Below are 24,550 nucleotides of genomic sequence, written 5' to 3' on the forward strand. Positions count from 1 at the left end.
ATTTTCAGGGTAAATCATTAAGGCACCAAAAGGGCAAATGACTCCCTTCAGCGTAAATTTTCTTTCAAATAGCAAACTTTTTAAGTATTTTACCTGGAAAATTTTCGGAATATCTTTTGCATCAGCTCTAATGACATCACCCTGAGTGACAGATCTGACGTGGAAGAGCTTGCTGTGACGGAAAAAAACAAGAAAACGTATCAAAATAGCACAAGAAAAAGCACGTGAGTTAATTCACACTTTTAAATTGGCGAAAATTTGGTGCTGCTATGGCTTTAAGGGATTTCAGCTGCCCTTAAGCAGGAACAATCTATAGACATGAATTCACAATTCAAGTACAGATACATATAATCGGACAGCACTTTTCTGATTAGCCCACGGGCATTCCCCACCCTTCCCTATTACCTGAAACATTACATTTGTTGGCAAGATTCAAAGTGGATAACAGAGCAACCTCCGGGACTTCCCACAATACAGAATGGTTTTGACTCTAGATTTCTGACATCTGTTAACATAAATCTGGAAAAATTTCGTAGAGGGATTAAAAGGCAATAAAAATTGTGATGGCTGAATCCTAAACGAACAGTAAGGTTTGAATTGGTTACCTTCTTGACTTTAAATAATAGATACGGTTACCGTATCTATCATTTTCATACCGTAATTATTACGGTATGAAAATATTCCAACCTGAATTTACAAGGAAAGTCGATAACTAAGGTAAAACAAGTCTGTCCTTTCAAAAAGTTCCCTGCAAAGGTCCCATAGACTTGCACCCCCGGGACAACACGCGCAAATTCGAGTGTAGAACTAGCACGGGTGAGAAAAGATGATGAAAAACGAACCTTAAATCTAAGATCATCGACGGCGTGGAAGCCTGTTTGTCGTTTTCTGAATTGTAGAAGAAAACTTTCCGGCTGCTGACAACCACATACTGCAAGAAAAAAGAAATTCACTTCATTTCAGCCTCTCCCTAGCCTGCGCGCAGACTCAATAAATAGCAAGCAATATATCAGAGTGTTTAACTGCAATGGATTAGACCAAAATCATTTGGAGGTCTTTAGTCCAAATTGTATGGCTCTCTGATTTAACTTCAGTTGATGTTTCTCGGCTATAGGCATTTTTCTTCCCCTTTTATTTTCCAAACGAAAACAATCCCTTTTCAATTAAAAACCTTTAGAAAGGATTACCCCTCACATGATTTTTAAAGATTTGAGTAGTAGTTACCTACGAATTTATTGTTACCCTGCAAATACAGACTGAGGCAATCACTTCCATAATCTATAATCTCTTCACTAGCCTTTGTAGGAGTAACATTTAGGTAGAATTCAATTTAATTTAGAGAGGTACGGATAAACTTTTATATCAGCATTTTGGAAAGTTTAAAAACTTCTTTCATTTAGCAGGGATTGCATTTCAAGTAAAAGTATGCCTGTTATTCTTAGATAACAAAAAGGAAAGTATGATTCGACAGTTCTAACTTACATGTAAATAATAGTTGGTACTAGATCCCAACAACCTCTAGACTTTATCCTCTTTTCGAAATTCTCCCGTTTTACTAACTTCAAACCTGTTTTACTTGTATCGGATCACTTTGCTACGGTTTTCATAATTTGAGGTTTAGAATCGTAAATTTCCCATAATAAAATGCCCTCCATAACAAAACAAAAGACGGATAATTAAAATGAAAACAAGCATTAAACATCGCATTATTTTCTTTATGCTCCTCTCCTCACATCAACTTATTTTTTATACAAAGTGCCTAAAATTAGCACAAATTTACAAAATGTCAAAACCTGACTAATTTCATTCAATCTAGAAATTCTTGCCTTTTACATTCAAATTCAAATCACGATTTCCTGAATGTTCCAAGCTTGCTTTTCCTGTATGTTCAAACTTTTATTTCAACCAGGTTTGTGTGCTTCCTGTTTGACTTCTTCAAGTTATTCCTATTTCTTGTGTGGAAATTTTCTAAACCCGTTTTGTTTGCCAAAAAACAATATGTATGAATCGACAGGCTGTTTTATTTAAAATTCACTTTCAACATTTCAGATATTTAACAAATAATCTTTTGTGAAAACTTTTCCCATTCATCTAATCGTTGGATTCCTGACTGCGTCTCTTCAATAGGATTTATATACATGTTTAAGGTACTTCTTTCCTTGAATGAGGTTAACTGGTGGACGTCTTAACACACTATTAATATGATTTCAGAAAACCGCAACCCAGTGCTTCCAATAAGCTTTCTCCGCGTAGCAGTGAGTTTCGTGATTAACATACCTGCTTTTTCCAGCCATATTTTTTAATGTTCTGGCGATTAGGAATGGCAAGCCAGCCTTCTCCTTTAAATGAATCTGCAAAATAGAATACGCAAATTAGTAACTTTGGCTTTCTTTCAAATTTTTAGGAACCTTGCTTTGCAAAATAACAAACAACAAAATACCTTTTCCTGGATAAAATGCTATTTATTAAATATTGTTAATCACATCAAAAATTAATTGGTATGTATTTTTACTGAATAGATTCATTACTAATAACATCTTAGTCATGTATCCAAAAAATTCAACACATTAATTGAGCTAACGAACCCTGCAAGTTTCACAGAAGACTTATCTCTAACAAAACTGGGTGGTTGATGTGCACCTTCAAATTGATACTGTTCCGCCAATGGAAAGGGGGTTTATCCGCAGATCCGGCTATTTTAACATCAGCAACGAGTACATCATCATCAGGTACCATCTTCTATCAAAAGGTTGGCTACCATGACCCTCCAACTATCCCAAAATCTGAGTTTTTGTTTGTTGTCATGGTCATAGATAAAACTGCTTGAGTACAAGTTAGTTGCAATTCGTTTGAAATTTGGAGTTCCCCCCCCCCCCCTTACGTTTAAACCTGATTTGATGGCCCGGGAGAGAAAGAAAATTAACTAAGAATGACCAATACTTGGTTAATATTGGTCTGTCAAGAGGCTGAATTTTACGCAAAACTTCAAATAAGATCATATTATATCATCACAACATTATTTTATAATTATAAGCATCAGCTTACTCTGCATCTGAGAAGAGAAACTAGTTTCGCCATCAAATGGGTGCATCGTCTTCAGATGCTGCAGCTCCTCCGTCAATTCATTGACTCGCTTCTGTAAATTTTCTATTTCACATTGTTTTGATTCTGTTTCCATCTAAAAGAAACAGATAAACATAGGACGTACTTTATGAAGTTCGATTGATCGATTGCTGTGTAAAATGACTCAAGGCAAAAAGTATTGCCCTATGGTGCCTTGAAAGTCTGGGAATGGACCAATTCTATTAAAGGGAATGAACAGATGTAAAAGTGGCCTACCTACACATCTTTTAATAGGCAACTAAATACGATAGAATTCCCTTTTGTTACCAGATAATCAATACAACATTTCCTTGAATATAGCTCAATGCCAATTCAAATTGAATGGAATTTGAAATTATTTAGAACATTGGGGTACATGTCCCTTGATTCTCTCTCTTCAAATCAAGTTACGGTTTGTCTTATTTCCTACTTCCCAACCCTTAAAGCTACCACATATCCAGTAATTTCCAAATACCATATCTTACTGAAAACTGTCGTATCTTTCAAGAGCAAAGCTGCAGAAAGATTTAATTGAAAGGATTTTTTCTGTTGTTATCTGTCATTAGACTTTTGGCGTGTCAGACATTTTTTGTAAGCGACAATTCTGTCGAAAAACAGAATGTGAACAACAAGATAATATTTTGACAGTGGATAAAAACAAAATTATAGGATAGGAAAAGCTAATATGATGTCACATTTATCATTACCTCTATCTTTTCGATCTTTGCAAGTTGCTGGAAGAAAAAATAATTGAGCATAAGAAAAACTTTGAAGAAAGGAAAAAATGAACTGAAAAGAGATGGTGGGCATCAATGAAGGGCTAAAAAGGGTAAATGAAAAGACAACGAAACAAGTTTAAATTTTATTCCCATTCATGTTGAAAAATGAGCAATCTAGTCAGATATCCAAAAATATTCCAGATAATTATAAACGAAATACACTGATAGAACAGTCCATCCAAATAAATGATAAGAAATCTATCTCTCCTAACTCCATTTTAAGAGTTGCAGCCTCAGCAGCACAGCATTAGTAAACTTCAGTTTCTATATTTTCATTTTTTAAACTGGAATATTAGATTATTGATGACAAATTTAAAAAGTTAAGTAAAAAAGGAACGATCAACTGCCTGAAAAAGGTTGATTTTAAGTCAAATTCATACCTGATTCAATTCATAAACTTGAGCCTGATTCTTGGCAACCAGTTTATTCGACTTTTCTTTTTCCTAGAATTCAATTAGTTCACTTGCAAATACCAAGAAACAACACAGCAACAACAACAATGTGAGGGGGAAACCGGAATAACACAGCTCTTTCTCTCTATTCAACACATTAAACACACGAAATTCTTATTTTGCTTCTCGGAACTGTCCTTTGCAACTGGAGTGACAATTCAAGACTTAACAACAGATCGTAAAATCAATGTTACAATTTTTTGAAAGGGGCAATTCATAATCTAGCTTTTCTACAAAATTTAAAGAATGGAATTTCGTGTTTTGACCGCATTGTCGACTTGCCATTGACGTGCCAAGTACTAAATATGTAAAATAAACTTTGTGCAACAAACCTGGTTGAGTTCTTTTTGCAAATTTCGATTTTCCTTTTCTTTCTTTCTCAGCTCCGAAGCGCTAACTTTATTTGGTTTCTTGCCTGACGAAAACTCTTTGCGATTCATAATTTCAGCTAGCTTGTTAACAGCCTGTTTTTTAAGAGTCCTTTCTGTTTCAAGCTGTTTTCTCAAATGGTCGACCTCGCCACCAGCATTCTGGTTGCCTTTCTTCGTGTTTTCCAGATCTAAAGTAAGTCAATCATCACAGAAAATCGATTGGACAGAAAGCAATCACTAGGGAACTTGATGCCATGCCCTCAAGAGATTCAGACTGTTCAAACCTTGCTGATTTCTAATTTGCAATCTTTTCAGAGAAACCTCTAAGGATTTAATCCGGGACGAAAAAATGCCCCAAGAGTCCATCAACTTTGATTTATCTTCGCCTTTTTTTACCCTTTGAGAATACTTGCTATAACTTTACCAGAATCGAGAGCATCTCCACAAAATTCTCCATCTTCTAATCTTGCAAGAGTGTCGTTGAAGACTCCTAGCTCAATAATTTCAATAAATTTCGACCCTGTTCCCAATATAACTCCCCTTCCAATGTAGCTCTTTGTCGAATTATCACTAAACCCTTTCTTTTCTAAGTTGCCAGAAAATAAAAATGATGGTCCTAAGCCCAGATTGATTAAAATTTTATCATTTTAAAATTGGATGATCAAATTGAACAATGTTCTCACTGATGCTGGTGTTACACTAGAATAAAGATTCTCTACAATTCGAAATTCACCAGAATATCAATAAAAAATAACACATACCATCCATTAATTTTTTAATTTGGTCTTCCAAATTCTTTTTGTCATTGTCTCTGTCTGAAGAAGAGGACTCTAGACTTTTCACTGTTTCTTCAAGCTAAAAACAGATTCGGAATAGATAAGACATTTTCAGAGTGGTGTGAATTGATTTATTCAAAAAATCAAACAATCTGGATTCGAAGCAAATACTAAGAGAATAAATCAAGCGGAAGGGTATTGTATCTTGTGAAAACTTTTAAGGGTTATCGAGATTAAAACTATCTTGCAAACCTGTGTTACTTTGACAGTCTTGTCCTGTAGCTCCGTTTTATGCCTTGCAATTAATTCTTTCACCTCTAGCTCGAGCATCGTCTTTTCCTTCTCTAAATCAGATATCTGTAAAGAGTGGAAAAGAAAGTTCATGCTTTGGGTCTTCTACTAAATCTTTAGAAACAGACAGTATAATCCACAAAAAACACAGACGAGAAGGGCAATTGACTTCTAAATTAAGAGTGGGACTCTCTAACTAAAAGGGTGTAATAGAGCAAATAAGTGAAGGATGCCGTAAATAAAGCAGGGTGAATAGTATACGCGATTCCATAGACACAAAATGAAATCTGTAACACCAACGCAAGTGTTTAGGGTTTTATCATTGGTATGGTCGGCTGCCCTAAGTTAAGATGACCACTGAATTCTCTTCTCTGTCACAGTAAAATAGAAATATAAAAGTCCTCCCTGCAAAGCTTTTTACCATTCAGTTGGTGAGAGACGTTCAATATGAAGTTCTTCCAGCGACTAGCCTACATTCAGATAGTATACTTCCATGATTCCCTTGTTTGAATAAATAAATATATGTATCAAAACTGAGAGCAAAGAGAAGAACGGATTTGTTGCAAGGACAATCAAGTTCTCAAATACCTGTTCCTCGGCAATTTGCCTTGCTAGTTCTTCTGATTCTGCTTTAGCCATTGCAAGCTCCAGCTGCGCTGATAAAGAATCCCTGGGAACAAATGACGTCATAATCAGAGACGTGCTTGTTATTTCAGAAGTAAAAAAGCTTAATAGTACCTACAAAAGCTAAGAAAGAAAGTTAAGGATGTAAAACTTGTGCCTATTTACCTGTCTTCTTGCAGCAGTTGGAAATCTGAATGAAGCGATTGCTGTGCCCTCTTTTCTTCCTCGACTTCTTCTTTCAACTCAACCACTTGTGTCTTGTAAAGTGTCTATAACGGCAAGTTCAGCATTCTAACAAAAGCTAGTGACCGACTTCACAATCATTGATAGTTAGACCGGCTAATGTAAAACCAATAAAATAAAGGAAAAACAGAGGTTTTTTAAGTCAGAGTTAAGTGTGCACTAAAGCTCCGGCAGAAAAAAAGATTTAGAGGGTAAAAGGACACAGTATTTAGCCATGTTTTCAACTGAAGAATTAGCTTTTACAAAAATACGAACCCTTTATTTTGAACCATCCAGATAGTTTAAGTGGATCCGGTGATGCAATGACATGATTATTGTAAAAACAAATGTGGCCCAATACAAAATACTGCAATCGAAAGATTAGCAACAGCGGTTAAGATTAACGTAAATTTTCCAGGCAATAATTATCATCATAACTATACCGTGAAGCACTGTTCAGCCTCTAGCTGATCCTGTAGTTCCTTCATCTGCAGATCATCCACTGCGACGGCGCTGTTGAGGAAAATGCGATTGAAAATAATGTTGTGAAGGAACATCTGCCGTTATACTTGCTATAATTGATCTTTCTATAATTAATACACCTTCTTCCTTTTCTATAAAACAAAAAAGCACATACACCATATGCTTTTTTAAGAATTAGTTTCCTTTCACCCCGGCCTAAACAATCTAAAAACGCACGAGGAGGTAGTTCCTTCACAGGCAGGCAGATACACAGGGACATTCACAAGCAGGCATAATTCACGAAGAAAGAATTTTAAGCTATGATGGTAAAGCTTTGATGAACATTTGTGATACACCTTTGGCTAAAAGTGTTTATCCCCGGCACAAATATATCTCACGGAGCCGTGCTATTAACAAAGTTACTAATGAACCTTGCATTGCAGCTATCTTTAAAAATTGTTAGATTTCAGTACAGTAAGCGCTAAAGATGTAATAACAAAATGGCCACAATCTGTGGTAACTAATCTAAACAGATCTAATAATGCATACGATTGTATATTAATGGAATTACATTGCTTCAAGCCAACACAACTATGCTTTGCACTTTAAATGTTGCCACAGTAAAACTGTTCTTCTCGATTTTCAATTACTGACACTCATATGGATAGGAAATTATTTGGGGAATATATTAGGGGTCCTAGATAAAGAAAATTCATTTAGCTTGGCCCCACTAACCGAAAATTCCTGCTGAAGATGTAACAGGTCTATTTAAATACTGCAGATGCATGACAAATAATAAATTAAAAAAATCAATACCTTTTCAGTTTTGCCAGCTGTTCTTCAATCTGCTTCTTCTCTTCTGTAACATTTTTCAGCTCCTAAAATATTTTTTAAAAAGCAACTCAGATATAAAAATCAATCGATATTGGGAGATTTTCAAAACATTAACTTATTAGTTGCAAAGCTTTATGGGGCCATTATAGGTTCAAATCTACAACCTTTCAAAGAATCTTGAAATTAAAGCCATGGTAATATTTCAACACGAACCTTTTCCTTCTGCTTCTCCGCAGTTCCTCGAAGCGTCAGTTGTTCGTTGGCCTTCGTCAGGTCTGTTTGAATAACAGATCGCCTCGAAGCCTCCTCGTCTAGCTGCGAGCTTAAACTTTCCAACTGAAAAAAATTAGAAATTCTTGACAATTTTAAACAAAAATTATGACGCGGAAAGGAAAATGAAGGGGCAAAAACTATGGTTTTAGAAAGTGCCAACTGCGAGGGGCAAATCACTCTATGGAATTCTTGTACATCTATGGTAGAAACCCATTCCTTATCAGAAACTTCCTGGAAATCCTTTTCTTTTCGTGGAAAACTCGTATGCTATTCACAGGAGTGAATCGCACCTTCACCGACTAGTTCATGCTTTGTTAAAGAGCATGGTTTCTTAACAAATTTATACCTTAGCCTGGGCTGCATTGTAAGCTTCTTCGATTCTGCACAATTTCTGCTTTTCGTTCTTCAGATCCAGCCGTGCATCTGACAACTGCCTTTCCAGATCGGCAGCCTTGCTTTCAGCTTTTGTTCTAGCCTCTTTTTCGATAATCAGATCTTTCGCTACAAGTTAATTCAAGCAAAATTAGACCACTGAAATAAAAAATTAGGCCTAATTAATACCGTCACTGTAGGCAGATGGAATTTGTAATTTTAGAGATGAGTGGTTGAATTGTTTTTTTTCATTGTTTCGAATGTATCACAAATATAAACAGGACAAAATTATCTAATGCATTTAAAGACTACATCTTAAAGAATCAAAATGAATTCGACAAAATATTTGTTTAATTTCAGGAAACTTTTGCAGACATTGAAAGAAATAACTCACAGTCTTTCCCGTGATCGCGAACTTCTGTCAACTTCATTCTGTCAGCCGTTGATTTGGCAAGCTTGGCCTAAAACCCGGGAAACAAGTTGCATCATTGAGATTTAACAAACAGTGCAGATATATAAAATTCCTTAGAAAATGAAGTTTGGACCATTATTGTCGTCGAAGCGAGCAAATTGGAAAGTTCACTTAAAATCTACATGAACGATCAAATGCTTCTATATTCTTACTGCAAAATTCAAAATAACAAGAAAAATCAGGAAGAGCGAGTGAGCTAGTTCGGCCTTTTTGTGTAATTTTGAAGTTGCTTGGTTGGATGTATTAAATTGTTGTCATCGTACCTTTAGAAACACATCTGTCTTCAAATGTTTATTTCTTAAATGATGGATTTAGCTTAAATCAAAAGAAACAAAAAAGTAAGCAGTTAAAAAAGTAGAACAAAGAACAGAAGATTTTGCCAATTTTTTACCTTGAACTCCGACTGCTCCTTGTCGTATTTCTGCAATAACTGCTTGTATTCAAATTCTTTGTTCGCCTTGGCCTTCTCCAGACTGATAAGATCGTCCTGGAGTCCCTGTAACTGGACCGCGTCTTGCTTCGACTTGTTTTTGGCCTGCTCGACCTCCTCTTTCAATCCTGCGACCTGCTTTTCAAGTTCACGCCTCATGTCTTTGGCGTGCTTCACTGAGTTTATTTCTGCTTCTAAAGAAGCTTGGGTCCGTAGCAAGTCATTTTCCAAGTTGCCCTACAGAAAGATGGATGTGAAAGAAATGGGATTAGCTCTAACAGTTGATCGCATTAAGCGTGAAAATCGGGGTCCCAGCGTAGGCCCACCCTGTTGTTCACAAAAAAGTTGTAGAGCTCGGCCTAAACACCATCACACAACAGATAGAGTAAGCTTCACGAAAAGTGATTTGTATCATTTGAAATTTCAAAATGTTTACCTCGAAGGATCGTACTATTGAACAGACAAATATCATTTCATTGAAAACAACAAGAGCTTCTAATTTCGATTATTTTGATTCTTGCTTAGGATGCGTGATATAATCCTCTCTGCTTTTCAGAATAAACATATTGCGACATTTTGGGACGGAAAATTTTACTGGATGTCTACAGAACCAATTTACAGAAACTACAAAACTGTGAAAAACTAGCGATGCAAAAAACTGTCAAGAGAATCCTGCAGAACCGTGATGGTGGATAAGGGTGGATTATTGTGAAAAAAGGGGGGGGGGTGCAATAATATTCTAGAGAGCAATATTTAAATCCTCTGTTCTGCAGGATTGGTTTCATAGTAGGACAACAATGAAAATATAAGGCAATGATTCCAGAAGATCTTATTAAAGTTTTGTTGTTACTGCTAAGTTTTGTTGTTACTGCTAATTTCTATTGAGCATTATATCAGCGTATATGGTTGATGCCAATCTATAGCAACCACGTACCTTTTGTTCAAACATCAACTTATGCTTCTCTCTTAGTTCATTTGTTGACTGTTCGAGAAGAGCATAGGATTTCCGCAATTCGTTTTCACTCTTCTTGAATTTCATGCTGTTTTCTGATTCTTTTCGCAGTTTCTCCTTGGTGTCTGAGACCTGTAAAGAGAAATTCAAAATAAAAAAGGTTTGAAGATGTATTTTATAAAGCGATTGATGAGTTGATATAAAAAGGATTATTCTCACTTCAAAATCTAAATGACAATATATTAAAAACAATGTTCTATTATACTTACTTCATAATCAAGTTAATTAGCTTTTCTTTTTGTTAACAGTATATTTCACTGAGTGGCTTTGGGATACGGCAGGGGATATGTTGGAGGGCCTCTACCACTGCCAACATAGTCCTGTCATTCCAAAAACATTCCCAAAATAATCCTGTCATTCCTACAATACGAGTCAACAGTTCCCATTCCCTTCTTGCAGACTTCTAACAATAGCTTTATCCCAATTATTACCCTTATTTTTTGGCATTACCATTTCAATTCCACCGAGAAAGCGACTAGCTTTATCTGGACCAAGCGGAAAATGATGATGCGAAAAATGGAAAGAAACTTAAAAGACGACGACAACAGCAACAACAACAACAAAAGGTTAACACGAACCTCCTTTTCGCTTGTTTGCAATTTCCTTTGCATCCTCGATAGCTCTTCTCTTGAGTCTCCTTCTGAATCTATACGCATTTGCAGCTCTACAACTCGGGCTTCCAGTTTTCTCTTTGCATCTGTTTCAAACTCGGCCTTTCTTTGGCTCTACAAACAAATAAACAAAAAGTGAACATTATTTCAATCAGGAGTTTTTATGACTGGTGATACATGACCAACGAACTTCAATTAATTGTCCAAGAGTGGTTTTTTCTCAAAAAAAAAATAAAATCACAAATCATTCAAACACAAACGAATTTGTATCTTAACATGCTTTTAACATAAAGTCTAAAATATTTCAAAAAGAAATTTCAAACCAAAGCTAATCTTAGTTACGAATGCTGGAAAGAAATCGTAAGCAACAAAATACCTCCTTCATATCATGTTTATAAAGCGCAGCTGCTCGTTCCAGCTCTCTGTTCTCCGTTTCAATTTTCTTCTTTGCTTCACCCTAGAATAGAAAAAGCAGATCTTTCTGTGAAAAACAGGGCTTTGGGAACTTCAAACACTCTTTTTTAAAAGAATAAGATAATTTCTTCTTTGATTAAAATAATTTCGGCCAGGGTTCTATGCTCTTATTTCCCTGGATAATAAGAGGCCAGAGTGTTCTTAATATTTTTCATATGTTTCAATAAATGAAAGTTTTGCATGATACTTTCAGTACCATGGTTGACCAGGCACCAGCTGAAAAAATCTTTGCATTGTTAACATACGAGTAAAATTTCAAAAATTTACTCTGAGGCTAGTTTGGTTTGTTCTTATTTTTAATAACTGTGTTCTTACAAAGAAAAAAGCGTACATGCTGCTACGCCGAGTGATATTTTGTATCTATCTATTTGCGTGGATGAAAATTCTAATAGTGTTATGGTACCAGCTATAAAAAAATTTATAGGCTTATTCTTTTGGCGCAAGAATAAAGCTGATTGATCGACAAAGAAAACCGAAGTCATGGGATTTGAATCACTGATGCTAGAAAATCATCTTGAGATATTTTTTTGTAAAATACTTAGCTCGTGTTTGGATGCAGCGCATCAAAAGAAAAATTAGACGCAAACGATTTCCTTACAGAAATAGACTTAATTTTGCTTAGGATTTTGTTGACACGTAGATTTCTAAATGTCAGAGCGATTTCAGTGTACTTTGTCAAGTTAGACCCACCAAAGAAATTTAAATTACTTTCAGAATGAAATGAGCTTCGTGGTAACTTTACTGGTCTCCATAGCACGAAAACGTACCTCCTCACTTAGCTCTTCGGTTAGCTTTGCTAGTTTGATACTCGTTGTCCTGTGTGCGCTTTCCAGCTCATCTTTAGCTGTCATTTCTGAATGTAGCTGCTCTTCCACCTCAGCCAGTTTTCGCTCAAGTCGAGATATCTGGAATTTAATGATAAATAAGAGTAGTATTCGCACATTTGTAGTTTGCACATTTCTTTTCCCATGCGAAAGGGGTACAACGTCCAATTGGGTTTATCTTTCCTTAATATAAACACTCTTTCCTTGAGATAAACTCAACCGAGGCCGGGTCTCTTTTGGATATCAAAAGCCCACACCCTGGGTAACGATGTATTAACAAAAGGCCCAAGTATGATAAAACATATGTACACAAAAAAATTATTGCAGTTTTGAGAATTATTACAACAAATATAGGAAAGGAAATACAGCCTGGAATATGGATGTCATACTGCGTTTAAAAAATATAATATGCTGAAATATACACTGTGTTAAGAGTTAAAAAATTTAATATTACTCAAAATTAATTTAACTACTCAAAAGCCTCGCCAAACATCAACAGGAAAAACAGGAAAATATCGATAGTGAACTAAGAGCTGACAAACCTCATTTTCAATCGTCTTACTGTGCCCGGATCCCTACGATGGGAATATTCAAAGTTAATCATTGTAAAGCTTTAATCTAAACTACATAAGACTTATGGTACATTCGACTTTCGTAAGGTATAAGCTTATATTCGACTTTCGTAAACCTATGCATTAGTACCCCCTTCTACCCTGAGCTTCTACCCCCTCCCCAATGAAATGGGCACCTTTTCCCAAAAACTTGGCCTTCCTTACTTCAAGCAAAAAAATTAATAATTTAAAAAGTGATTAGAATAGATTTCAAGTATCATAGATAAACATCGAGAGCTGCTAATCAAGTGATTTTGAAGTTAGAAAATGCGATTTCTTCAAAGAATCTTTGTCTCGGTAATCCACGAAAAGGGGGAATAAATGGGGAAACGTATTCTATAACGCTACTTTGGTTTAGTAGCAACAGGGTATTCAGAGAGGATTTAGGAAACGTCTTGGGGGTTTGAAAAGGGGAGGAACTAGTTCCGAAAAACTACTTTCAAATGTAGTTGACACAAAACTAAGTGCTTTCTAATAAAAAGAAATGAAAAACTAAGACTATATATTTATATAGGAATAGAATATAAAATTCACAATTAAAAGGAAACAAATCGAGTTTACCTTCCCTATACCCCCGCCAGCAAAGATTCTACAAAAAGAAATATGGTTTGGTTTAATGGGTCAATGCGATTAATCGCTTCAATCGCAATCAATACATATTCGTCGATATGATTATTGAAAATTCATCATGTTCTATGTGATTAACGAAGATGAATTCAGGCTCAATGCGATTAATCAAAAGAAATCAAAGCTAGATACGATTAATAAAAAAATATTTATGTTGAATACGATTAATCAAGATAAATTAATGTTGAATACGATTAATCAAGATGAATTAATGTTGAATACGATTAATCAAGATGAATTAACGGTCAATGCGATAAATAGTTGACGATTAACGATGAAGTAGTGCTTCAATATACTTACTGATGTTCCTTTGCAAAGGTGAATCCTATGAATGGCAGATGGTTGCCTGCAAATGCCTATCAAAATAAAGATAGGGGATTATCAACAACAGTGACATTCAAAGATAAAATACTTAGTCTGTGGAAAAATGGTTTAAACAACAAAAGCAGGTTTGTTTTCATCAACCCCGCATTTTATAGCAGTGTAAAAATGTCCACGGACAGTTGAAAAGTATTCTTAAAAAGCATCAAAGAAAGAAAATGGGAAAATGGTCTTATGGATAGATTTCAAAAAGACAAACAGTAGCAATAGGAAATTACAATTGCTAAATTACAGGAAAGATTTCCTTGAAATGATTAAGATTCTTCAACATTATTTTCCTTGAAATACATACGACGTTAAATTGTTTAAGTCCAGCTTTCCTCAAACAAATTTTCTCATCATATTTGAATTTAAAGATCGCAACGTAAAAGCGGAAATATCGCAAAAAATGAACGTGCAGAAAATTGACGGAACTGTAGCATGTTATGTTACTGTAAAAAGAATTTAAATTCGACTCAAATTGACCTGGTCTCTTTTCGAAGGTTTTGGGAAAGAAAGGATGACATTTTTGGACTCAGTCAAATAGCCTTGGCAAAATATGTTCAGATGCTTGCTAATAGGACAATTTTAAGTACAACTTACTAATTTCTATAGAAACATCAAATATGTTGAAATGCAACAATAAATAGTTCTAAAAGATCAATTTGTTGGTTATAGATTGCATCAATAAGAATCAGTTTAGTAATAGGAGTTTTTTGTTCTAAGATATAGATATATGTATGATATATAAAAATATATATATGCATGAATAACTAACAATGATAGTTATTAATCGTGATAAGTAAAAATAAAAAACTTTAATATGTACGAAAGGCAATTATAAGAAGGAAATGTTGAATGGTGTTGCAGGAAGCGTAACTCAAAATTAACAGATTGGCAGCGTGACAAAAGATTAAAAAAGGAACCTGATTTTTATCGAACGTTTCATCGCCTGCTTCAGGGTCGGGGATATCATCAAAATTAGAAGTGTCGGCGTCACTAGATAGTTCCGGTACCACGGGTGCGACAGCTAAAGACAAAAACTGACTGATTAATCTGCTGTGGAGATGTTTCAGATTTGGCAAAGACAATTCAGTCTCTGTAGCCCAAGCCCCTAACCCCTGAGCTATCCTCAAAACAAGGTTTTATAACATAATTGCACAGACAATGACAAGTAAAAATTCACGAGCAGCAACAACGAAAGCAAACAAGATACAACTGTGATGTTGATGGCCATAAATGATGGCAACTTAATTAGAGTTTAAAATAATCAGTTCAAGTTTCTTACTTGATCGGATATTACTCCAATCCCATAAATCGTTTTGAAAAAACCTATGTTTCTTAATTTCTTCGACGCCGGTTCTACCAAGCCTTTGATGCCTGAAACAAAAAAAGATCAAAAACATGTCAAAATATCAAAACCGTTGTCGCGGCATAAGAGCGTGGCCATTAAAAACGAGCTATACACAATTCAGGCTGCGTATTCGATTTCATGGTTTATTGCCTAGTATGATTGCACGACATATTTGTAACATGTGTCTATGAATACTTCATTCCCCCTTTCTTAGTGTAAAAAATGTCACTTTACGTTATCCAATCGCATTCTCCTTATGAATTTTAGCATCCGCATTGCTCGCACAGTATGCGCATTATAAAACCTTGCCTACTGAGATTGCAAAAGAGGAGTTTCTTCCACAAACTGATCGGACTCCAGCTCAAAGCTCTTCGTATCTGTATCTATGCTGATTTAGAGCAGGGTTGCCAATTTGGCTTTTTTTAAGCCAAATATGTCAATTTTGGCTTTTTTAAATGCTGTTTGGATTTGGAAAAATAGTTTGGCATTTTGGCTTAATTTTGGCTTTTTTTATGTCCAAGAAAACAATTTATATTCTCAATTTTCTTATTTCCATAACTTGGGGAAACGGCTTTCAAGAGGTAGGAAACCTGCACCCCTCCACCGGAATATTTCTAATAGCAACAAGACATCATTTAAAAAGCGTCGTTCAATCAACTTTCTTTGTAACAATAATATTTTTAAAACAATACAATGCAGTCTGCGCCCTGGCTAAATTTTTTTTGATTGAATTTACACGATACGGCCCTCGAGGCGATCTACCAAATTAAATGAATTTGGCTTCTTAGATATTTAATTGGCTTTTTGTCTTTTTATTGGCTTTTTCGGAGCAGAACAAATTTTGCTTATTTTGGCTTTTTTCTGACAACGATTTGGCTTAAAACTTAAGCATGCGCCTGGCAACCCTGATTTAGAGCCGAACTGGGACAATTCTTCTCCAAGTTCAGGATCCGGTTTTAATTTTTTTTAGTTTGTTATGTTACGGGAAGGCCGGGAGATTATAGAAAAGAGAAAAAGAAGGGAAAAGAGGGAGGGATTCAGAAGAGAGGGAGATAAGATCAAAGTTGGTGATTTTAGTTTTTGAATAAAGACAGGTATTAAGGGTTTGGGAAAGAGGAAGTAAGTAGAGCTTTCCAAAGATTACAAGATCTGAGGAGGAAGGGTGAGTTCGTGAATTGGAACTTGAACTTGAATAAATGCCGTTAAAAGCAGCAAAACGCTCTTCTGCGTGCAATACAATAAAAAAACTCACCTATTTGTTAGGAACGCACAAATTAGCTTTTTCGCTGATGGTGAGATCTGAATATCGTCTGGAAATTGGAGTGACTTTTCATGATCCATAATTTTGCCTATAGAGAGAAATGCTTCCATTAAGGTATCAGCATTTTAGCCACAAAATTACAGATTGGAATATTTATTGGAAGGCAGACTAAATTTTCTGAGTTCAAATCTAACGAGACAATGTACTTACTATATGTGCCAACCAGGGAATCAGCATAAAACGGCGTTTCACCTTGAACAAAATAAAACATTGTCACTAATAAAGTTGTAATAGAGAGTTCCTTTAAGGAAAAACTTTTCGGTGCCACTTAAAAGATATGTTATGCTAAAGGCTGATAGAGATAATTTTTTAGACTTCGGGTAAAGATTAGGTGGTACAGATAGAACAACAGCTTAAAGACCAGTGGAATTGGCTCAAAAGTGTTATCATCCACAAAGTAAAAATTTCTGGAATTCAAATAAAAAGATAAAACATGGATTTTGTAATCAGTGATACATGGAAGTAGGATGGTTGTTTGTTGCGATTGTCAAAGAAAGTAGGCAATAAGAAAAATGCAAAACATCCAAGGTGTTAACAGGTTGGTTTTGATTTATACGATGTTATCGCATATTGGCTAAAAGTTTTTTCATCTGACACTCCTCAGAGCATAAAACGTCAGAATAAGGGTCCGAAAGAACACGTAAAAAATTTATACTCAGTTGTGGATCGAAATAGGCCAATCAGAAAAACGCAAGGACAAGACCGGTATAGTTGACCAATCAGTGCCGCGTGCCTAAAGAAGATTTACCACTGGAGTCCAAGAGAGAAAACAAACTCCTTCTGTTCACACGATGTTATCATGAAACAAATAAAGAGCGGATACTTTCCGTAAAAGGCTGGTTGCTTGTGTAATATTTGTATTTGTAATGAGAACGTGTGCAATACACGATCAACTCAAAAAGGATTTAAGGCACTAAAGTGCTAAACCAAGATCCGCTCTTACCAACAAGCATTTCATAGAGGAAAACACCAACGGACCACCAATCGCATTCTCTCCCATAACACCCTTCTCCACCTTGCGATTGTAGCACCTATAGGAAATGCAAGTATAACTAAAACGAAGGAACTTTTTCTTAAAAAACCCTGAATTATCTTGCTGCTTCATAATGGAAATACTTCTACAATCGAAACAGTACACTTATGATTGACTAAGGTCATAGCCACACCAACATGCGGGGAGCGGAACTACACAGAATTGCAGCATGTTTGGACACAAGTTTCAATGAACTGCAGCATGCACAGTGTCTTGAAACGAAGAGACAATCAACAAAGTCGACTGTAACATGAGTAGAAATGAAAACCTAATTGAAACGACTACCCTACACTACTCTCTCTTGGTTCTTTTTATCTACTTGACATGTTCTTCCCCTTTAACGGGTTACTTTAACAGTTGAATCCGGGTAAATCGTATCCCGGATAACTCAGACCTTCCCTAAGTCGGGCTGGTTTGTAAGTCCCATTGGGTTTTTCTACCTTATTTTGGCAAAAAGTAGTATCATGGATAACCCGGACATTCGCTTAGTCAGGCCCTTCCCTTACAGCCCTTGAATGTCTGACTTGATGGAATTCAACTGTATTACTCGTTCTTTCCCTTCTTTCAAATCAAATATTGGTGACAGATCCAGCCAACAACTTTCGCTTAGGCTATGAAAATTAGAACTTACTTCAGGTGAGATGTAATCCGGAGTGCCAACAGCAGTGTCAGATCGAACTAGGCCATCCTGGAGTTAGAACAGTTGACATAAAGTAAGGGAAAACTTTTAGCAAATAAATTGGAGTAACTAATAAAGAATAAATAATAGAATAAATAATATAATTTAAGAAATAAATAATAAAGATGTGCTTCAAACTAAATTTTCAAAATATGTTGAAACAGGTATTGGGTAAAAAAGGTTGCTGACGTGTGACAAGGCCTATCCCATTGCTAACACGCCAAAAAGGACGAAATATCCCCATCAGTTTTCAGGTAAAGCTTTTGTTTGTTAACTTCATATAAACTTTAAAAAGTTGCGTGGTGTAATATAAAGGTGATGCATACCTTGTCCATTTTCATGCAAGTACCAAAATCTGCTAATTTCAGATGGCCGTCCCTGTCCAAAAGCATGTTATCCGGTTTCACGTCCCTGAAAGAAAGATGATTTCGTCATCAGAACAGGAAAATTTTGTTGCGAAGAATATCGTATGAATTACATTTACTTTGTTACCCTATTTATTACATCTAAAATATTACCAGATTTCGTAAGGTTTCAAGACTACATTGTTACGAATGGGCCAGCAATTTTAAAGCAACCTGCAAATCAGGTCAGAACTTTATTGCGTGAGAGGATGTTTGATCCACTTCGGATCGAACCTGACGAAAAAGTTAAAATCAGCTCAAATTTGTGTGGAATTCTCCTGGTGGGAAAGTCTTCTATGGTTGAAAAAGAGTAGCAAATCATCATTATATGTTAGAAGAATTGTATACGCTTACAAACTGTATAAGAAAAATTGTATTAGAAAAGTTTGCATTGCGAAGTAACTTTGCAAGTTATGCGTTTTCTATTCCGATCAAAAGCAATTGTTGTATCAAGCGGATCAGACACGATCAACTCGATCTGGTCCGACCCGCAATTACTTTGCAGGCTGAGGTTTCTACTTAACACATGCTACACAACAGATGACATACCTGTGAATAAAACCCATCGAGTGAATACCATCTAAAGCTAGAACAACCTCGGCTATATAAAACTTGGCCCATTTTTCTGGAATGTCGTAGTTACTCATAAGATTGACAAGGTCTCCACCCGGCATGTAGTCCATTATCATATAAAGGAATTTCTCATCTTGGAAGGCGAAGTGGAGCTGAAATGAAGCCAAAGGGTTATCACAAAACAACGAACAGACATGCTACAAGGAACTATGAATAATCAACAGACTTGAATTAGTTTCACAATATATTGGAAGCATCCTCCAGCATCCCATGACAATGTTTTGTACAAACCTATCCAACAACAGTCTTGTGAACGTGACCTTAAGGAGACTAATGAAAAACATTGACCATCTAGCAAGAAATTGTATATTCTCCGACTTTTCAAGTAGACTTCTTTTAAAAAAACTTTGAGTATATATTAAATCCTTAGTCGCTATTTTGGTTTTCCTGTTTGCTATTTTTAAAACCAAAATATCTTTGTTCTTCTTGTAGGAATAAAGTAACATTATATCAGCACCTCATGAAAATATGTTCTGTCTGAAAGTTGATACGTGGTTCACTCGCAAAAACCTCCTACTAATGGAGTTTTTAATAACATGACTATAGAAAGAAGAACGCTGAAAGGGCACTGGCAGTTAGCAAGACGATTGGCTAACTTATTTAATTGGAATTTATGCTTAGTTTATTTTGAGGAATAACTAAACGATTTGATTCAATACCATGTGACAAGCGCTTTAAAAATAGCTGTGAACAATCTAAACTATTCATGCTAGAGTCCCTTAATCCTGGAGTGGTTTGGACTTCAGACTTAAGCAACTAAAGCCAACATTCATCAACAAATATGTCTTATCAATACTTCATGTAAAATTTTACAGCAATGTTACTCCATGTAAACAGGAAATTTGAGTCACTTGCAGAAAGCTTCAACTTGTATCAAAATTGACAAGCAGAGATTCTGCAGGCAACGAAACGCCAAAGTGGGATGTAAAGGTTATTCGTAGAAAATGGAATAAGATTATTATTGAAATCTTTAAATCAGGGTTACAAGATAAACCATAGTCGATGCTTATTTCGGAATCTTTGTTTGAATCAACTGAGAGAAGGACAATTTAGCTCAACCCTACTAAAGGAAGTTGATTGATAAAAATATAATTTTATAAGAGTAACAATTTGGGGCAACTTCTTGACCCAAAAGGGTAGCTGAAAGAAAATGGCTAAACTTCCATAAAAAAGGAACTTGTGTTTATGCGTTTAGTGTAAATGGGTGATGACCTTACCTGGACAATCCAGTCAGAATTAGCATGAGCCATTATATCTCTTTCTTCCCAGAAGAACGCCGATTCTGATCGTTTTAACTGAAATAAAGATAGATGAAATCCTTTTAAATTCCAAACAAATTATAAAATTAAAGTTAAAAAAATTGCTTCTGTATCTTTTGACATAATTTATTCTCTAACTCCTTTCAAGAGGGGGAAAGAAGAAAAACTAAATTGGTAAGGGGGCAATATAAACAGGGGCTAAAGGGATGATCTGTGATTAATTTTTGAACCTCGAATTGGAGTTGCATAAGGGCTTGCTTATAGTTTTATGGCACATGTTCGAAGAATTGCTATTAGCAAAGTCACTTGATAACACGCAGGATAGAGATTGAATCAGTCTTGTAGAAACTTACCATTTCAAATTTGTTCAGTAATTTCATAGCATAAACCTTTTTACTTTCTTTATGCCTGACCTGAGAAAAATAAATGTAACGAATATCAAATAAGATGCAGCTACAAGAGTAAACAAAATTGAACTGCCATAGGTAAAATATTCTGTTTGAAGCGAGCAGATAAGAAAATTTGAATAGCCGCATAGATCTATTTGCATCAGTTATAGAAGGCAAACAGGATAGACACTGCAATATTTCAAAGTTGGCAAGCACGGAGAGGTCGCGTATTATGTTTCGAAAGGAGCAAATTTCCTTAGAGCAGAAGCAGCCACCCATTTATATGCGTTTCCAAATGTAGGAGTGGGCACGGTTACCTAGCGTCCCCAGTTCAGACGACAATCGATGAAAGCATGGTATATAAGTTACCCATGCAAATAGAAAAATAGGAGAAGGAAATGGACAGAAGGTTAACTATACCAGCTGGACTTCACCAAACGCTCCTCGTCCAATTACTTTCAATGTTGAGAAATCATGTGATGATATCCGAAGTCTGTCGACGGTCTTTGCCGCAGCGCCATCTAGGAAACGAAATTAAAAACATGAAATTAAAAAGAAGAAAGGGTCGGGAGAGCTTCAGAAAAAGAGTATTAGGAAGGTGAACATGGAAGATGGCAGCGATATTCTTTATGAAAAGCAGAGAACTTAGGAGCGGGAACTAGGCCTCAACGGTGCAAGGGCAAATCAGGATTAAAGTCAGGATTACACCTTCTATGGGACCTCTTCATGGCCCCTAAAGGATGCGATAAAACTAAAAGTTTAATTACTAAAATTATAAAGCTGCTATTTTGTTAAAACTAAACATTGATATTCAAGAGCTTTTAGACGTAAAATAACTACATAAAACTGTTTTGGACCACGAAATCTTAACCCTCGAGTAATTTATTCCAAAGGGCCTCAGACAGCTCGAGACTTCCACTATGTGCACGGTTACGCAAGCAAGTGGATCTTAAAAGACCATGGCGTTAACTTGATATTCCAAGATAGTTGTAGATGTAGTGATACAATAGGAGTATTTTCTGGTAATTTTTATAGACAAACAAAACAGTAAAAAAACTCTGTTTATTTGTTTAAAAAAGACTTACATCTGTTTATGTAGCTCTCAAAGTTCTTGGCACGCCTGATGTTTGGAAAGTTACTGTCATTGTATAAAGCTGTGATGGAATCCTGAAATTAGAGAACGGAAAATGATTATTATTATTGCTACAGTAAATCTTGCCCTATACTGAGCAATGATATACAACAGTGGCTGCTTATAACACTAAATTGATACTTGATGCAAAAATGTCACGAAATGGAAAGGTAGAAAAAACCAAAAGAGTTATCAATCTTTAAGCAAAGCGACATTTGTACTCCAGAGGTGTTGATTATTGTCATACAAATTACTCGGTGTCCGACCCCAAAGTGAGGCTGATCGTTCCCCAAAGCGAGGTTGACCGTATCTGCTGATCGTTTTGCTTTAATCCGGCTTCAGCAATAATGGCCATACGGGCTAGTGTATTTTGTATGACTCAGTCGAATCATAATTTTTTTTAAAACTGAGAAATATACCTAGTCAGGGATTTTGGTACGGTGGAGTACACAGAAAATTAGAAAATGGGTGAATACAATGGCATCTTACAATGGCATCTTACAATGGCATCTTACAATGGCATCTTACAATGGCATCTTACAATGGCATCTTACAATGGCATCAATGGCAGTCAGAAATATCAAATTTGCTAGGCTATCAGTGCTAGGCTATGTACTGCAATCCAATTGGTTTGCAAAAAATAGGCAGTCAGATGCATAATGTCATCGTGAATAAGCAGTTTTTAATAAAGAAGGTTTGTCGACTTAGCTTAGTGTCAAGGGCAAACTGAAAGTTTCTGCTCTCAGGTAAACCTTCAGACAACAATGTGAAACTTCAAACCCCGGTCGGTATAGAGATACAGTCTGTTTTAGCGAGTTGCCAGTTGTCTGGTTGTCAATTCTACAAGGTTTAAATGGCTAAGAAGACATTTTGGAAGGGCCCGTTTACGATAAGGGACCGTCCGGAAGTTTTACGGCACATCAGACCAAAAAAAGAAAGCCTCGGCCTTATGAACACTTCTATGTCACTAGATTAAAAAACGTTAATAACACCACAACATTGTTACGCGAGCATACTTTCACAGAAAATGCAAAGAATTTCATAAAAAATTAGAACAAAAAGAATTTAGTTGCTATTTGGAGAAGATTTAACAATTACGGTTCTTGCTATAAAGTCTGGTAATTATAAACATGGTTAACGCCCACACGTAAAACAAAAAAGATTTAAACCATAGACTAACTGTTTAAAGCCAAAGTCTAAACTTCATTGTCATGTTACCATGTTAGAAGGAACTGAAAATACTGACAGTATAAATGAAACTTAATTACTTTTTTAAAAAATGTATTTAATTTTCCAGTTGAGAAGCTAATCTACAAAGTTTTGAAAGCTTTATAGAAAGCTTTTTCCCTGAATAGATCTTTGTAGCTTGTTAGCCAAAATTTTTAATTTCCAAAGCAACAAGGTCTCTTCCCATGATATTATTTTATAAGCACAACGTCAGTTATGAACGATCCTAAAAATCAAACGCCTATCTTATCTTAAACGCCCCTCTCTACATTACCTAAACTCAGGCAGGACATTAAAAGTTACTAAAAAAATCGTTTAAGCTGACAAGAGTCCCTTAGCCTAATGCCTGGGGGCACTGCTATTTCAATTTTCTTATGATGTTTATGGAGACAATTTTTATAGCATTACACCTCTGGCAACTGCTGCGTTCATAGTTTTCAAGCCTCGCTGCTCTATTTTATAGCTCTGAATCGTAGCCACAAATTTAACACTGTTTTATATTTAGCAACATGACATAATGCTGCGACAATTTCAAAATCCCTCTTCTACAAACTACTATCTGTATTATACCGCAGAAAAAGTATTTTCATTTTGTCGAGCACTGTCCTTAAAAATGTTAATATTTGCAAAAAAATAAAGAACTCATTTCGGGAATAAATAATAAAACAAAAGAGGTTAAGGGTTGTTTGAAGAAGATGCCACAATTATACTTGATTGTCTGGTTGATTTAAAAATGGACCGGGCAGATGTTTCCAAAGATACAGGTTGGGATGTCGAAGAGAGAGAAACTGGAGTGAAGAGGATTTGGCTCTCGAAGGGCCTAGGTGCGGTTTGAAGATGCATACAGTTTTAACACTAATATTTCGTATGCCACTACTATCAATAACTTGCCTATGGTACAAGGACATACACCAAGATTTCTCCTTGAAATCGTCGACCAACACCCTAATGTCCGCTGAATATACATAAATATAGAATACATAAAACAACGCAACAGCTAGATGACTTTGGTATGTTTTAAGTATGTTTGGGGATTACCAGGGGCGTATGGGATAGGGTTGGGCGGATCTTTTTTGTTTGGTCATAAAAAACAAAAAATGACTTGGAATAGGTTTTATTTTACTTGACTCTCTATTGCTT

General features: G+C 35.7%; 1 protein-coding gene across 2 annotated transcripts in view; it reads right to left on the minus strand.

Moving 5' to 3' along the window:
• The window catches only part of LOC135689297 (rho-associated protein kinase 2), a 38,135-nt gene that overhangs the window by 7,752 nt on the left and 5,833 nt on the right, over nt 1-24,550 (minus strand). For both annotated transcript variants that reach the window (XM_065206482.2, XM_065206484.2), the window contains exons 2-37: nt 22,137-22,218; nt 21,472-21,572; nt 21,016-21,075; nt 20,621-20,698; nt 19,320-19,495; nt 18,693-18,777; nt 18,319-18,375; nt 17,598-17,685; nt 16,805-16,846; nt 16,586-16,682; nt 15,268-15,359; nt 14,906-15,009; nt 13,920-13,975; nt 13,554-13,581; nt 12,924-12,956; nt 12,325-12,462; nt 11,460-11,540; nt 11,051-11,197; nt 10,395-10,544; nt 9,422-9,697; nt 8,953-9,019; nt 8,533-8,687; nt 8,127-8,249; nt 7,896-7,957; nt 7,061-7,130; nt 6,561-6,664; nt 6,360-6,441; nt 5,733-5,837; nt 5,466-5,559; nt 4,666-4,892; nt 4,262-4,324; nt 3,810-3,836; nt 3,046-3,178; nt 2,278-2,351; nt 843-931; nt 94-172 (exon numbers count right to left, since the gene is read on the minus strand). In XM_065206482.2, the coding sequence (XP_065062554.1) occupies nt 94-172; nt 843-931; nt 2,278-2,351; nt 3,046-3,178; nt 3,810-3,836; nt 4,262-4,324; nt 4,666-4,892; nt 5,466-5,559; nt 5,733-5,837; nt 6,360-6,441; nt 6,561-6,664; nt 7,061-7,130; nt 7,896-7,957; nt 8,127-8,249; nt 8,533-8,687; nt 8,953-9,019; nt 9,422-9,697; nt 10,395-10,544; nt 11,051-11,197; nt 11,460-11,540; nt 12,325-12,462; nt 12,924-12,956; nt 13,554-13,581; nt 13,920-13,975; nt 14,906-15,009; nt 15,268-15,359; nt 16,586-16,682; nt 16,805-16,846; nt 17,598-17,685; nt 18,319-18,375; nt 18,693-18,777; nt 19,320-19,495; nt 20,621-20,698; nt 21,016-21,075; nt 21,472-21,572; nt 22,137-22,218 (3,525 nt within the window). The remainder of the gene's footprint in view (nt 1-93; nt 173-842; nt 932-2,277; nt 2,352-3,045; nt 3,179-3,809; nt 3,837-4,261; nt 4,325-4,665; nt 4,893-5,465; nt 5,560-5,732; nt 5,838-6,359; nt 6,442-6,560; nt 6,665-7,060; nt 7,131-7,895; nt 7,958-8,126; nt 8,250-8,532; nt 8,688-8,952; nt 9,020-9,421; nt 9,698-10,394; nt 10,545-11,050; nt 11,198-11,459; nt 11,541-12,324; nt 12,463-12,923; nt 12,957-13,553; nt 13,582-13,919; nt 13,976-14,905; nt 15,010-15,267; nt 15,360-16,585; nt 16,683-16,804; nt 16,847-17,597; nt 17,686-18,318; nt 18,376-18,692; nt 18,778-19,319; nt 19,496-20,620; nt 20,699-21,015; nt 21,076-21,471; nt 21,573-22,136; nt 22,219-24,550) is intronic.

This window comes from Rhopilema esculentum, chromosome 9, assembly GCF_057945365.1.
Source record: "Rhopilema esculentum isolate cy_ngs chromosome 9, ASM5794536v1, whole genome shotgun sequence".
In the NCBI taxonomy this organism is placed as follows: domain Eukaryota; kingdom Metazoa; phylum Cnidaria; class Scyphozoa; order Rhizostomeae; family Rhizostomatidae; genus Rhopilema; species Rhopilema esculentum.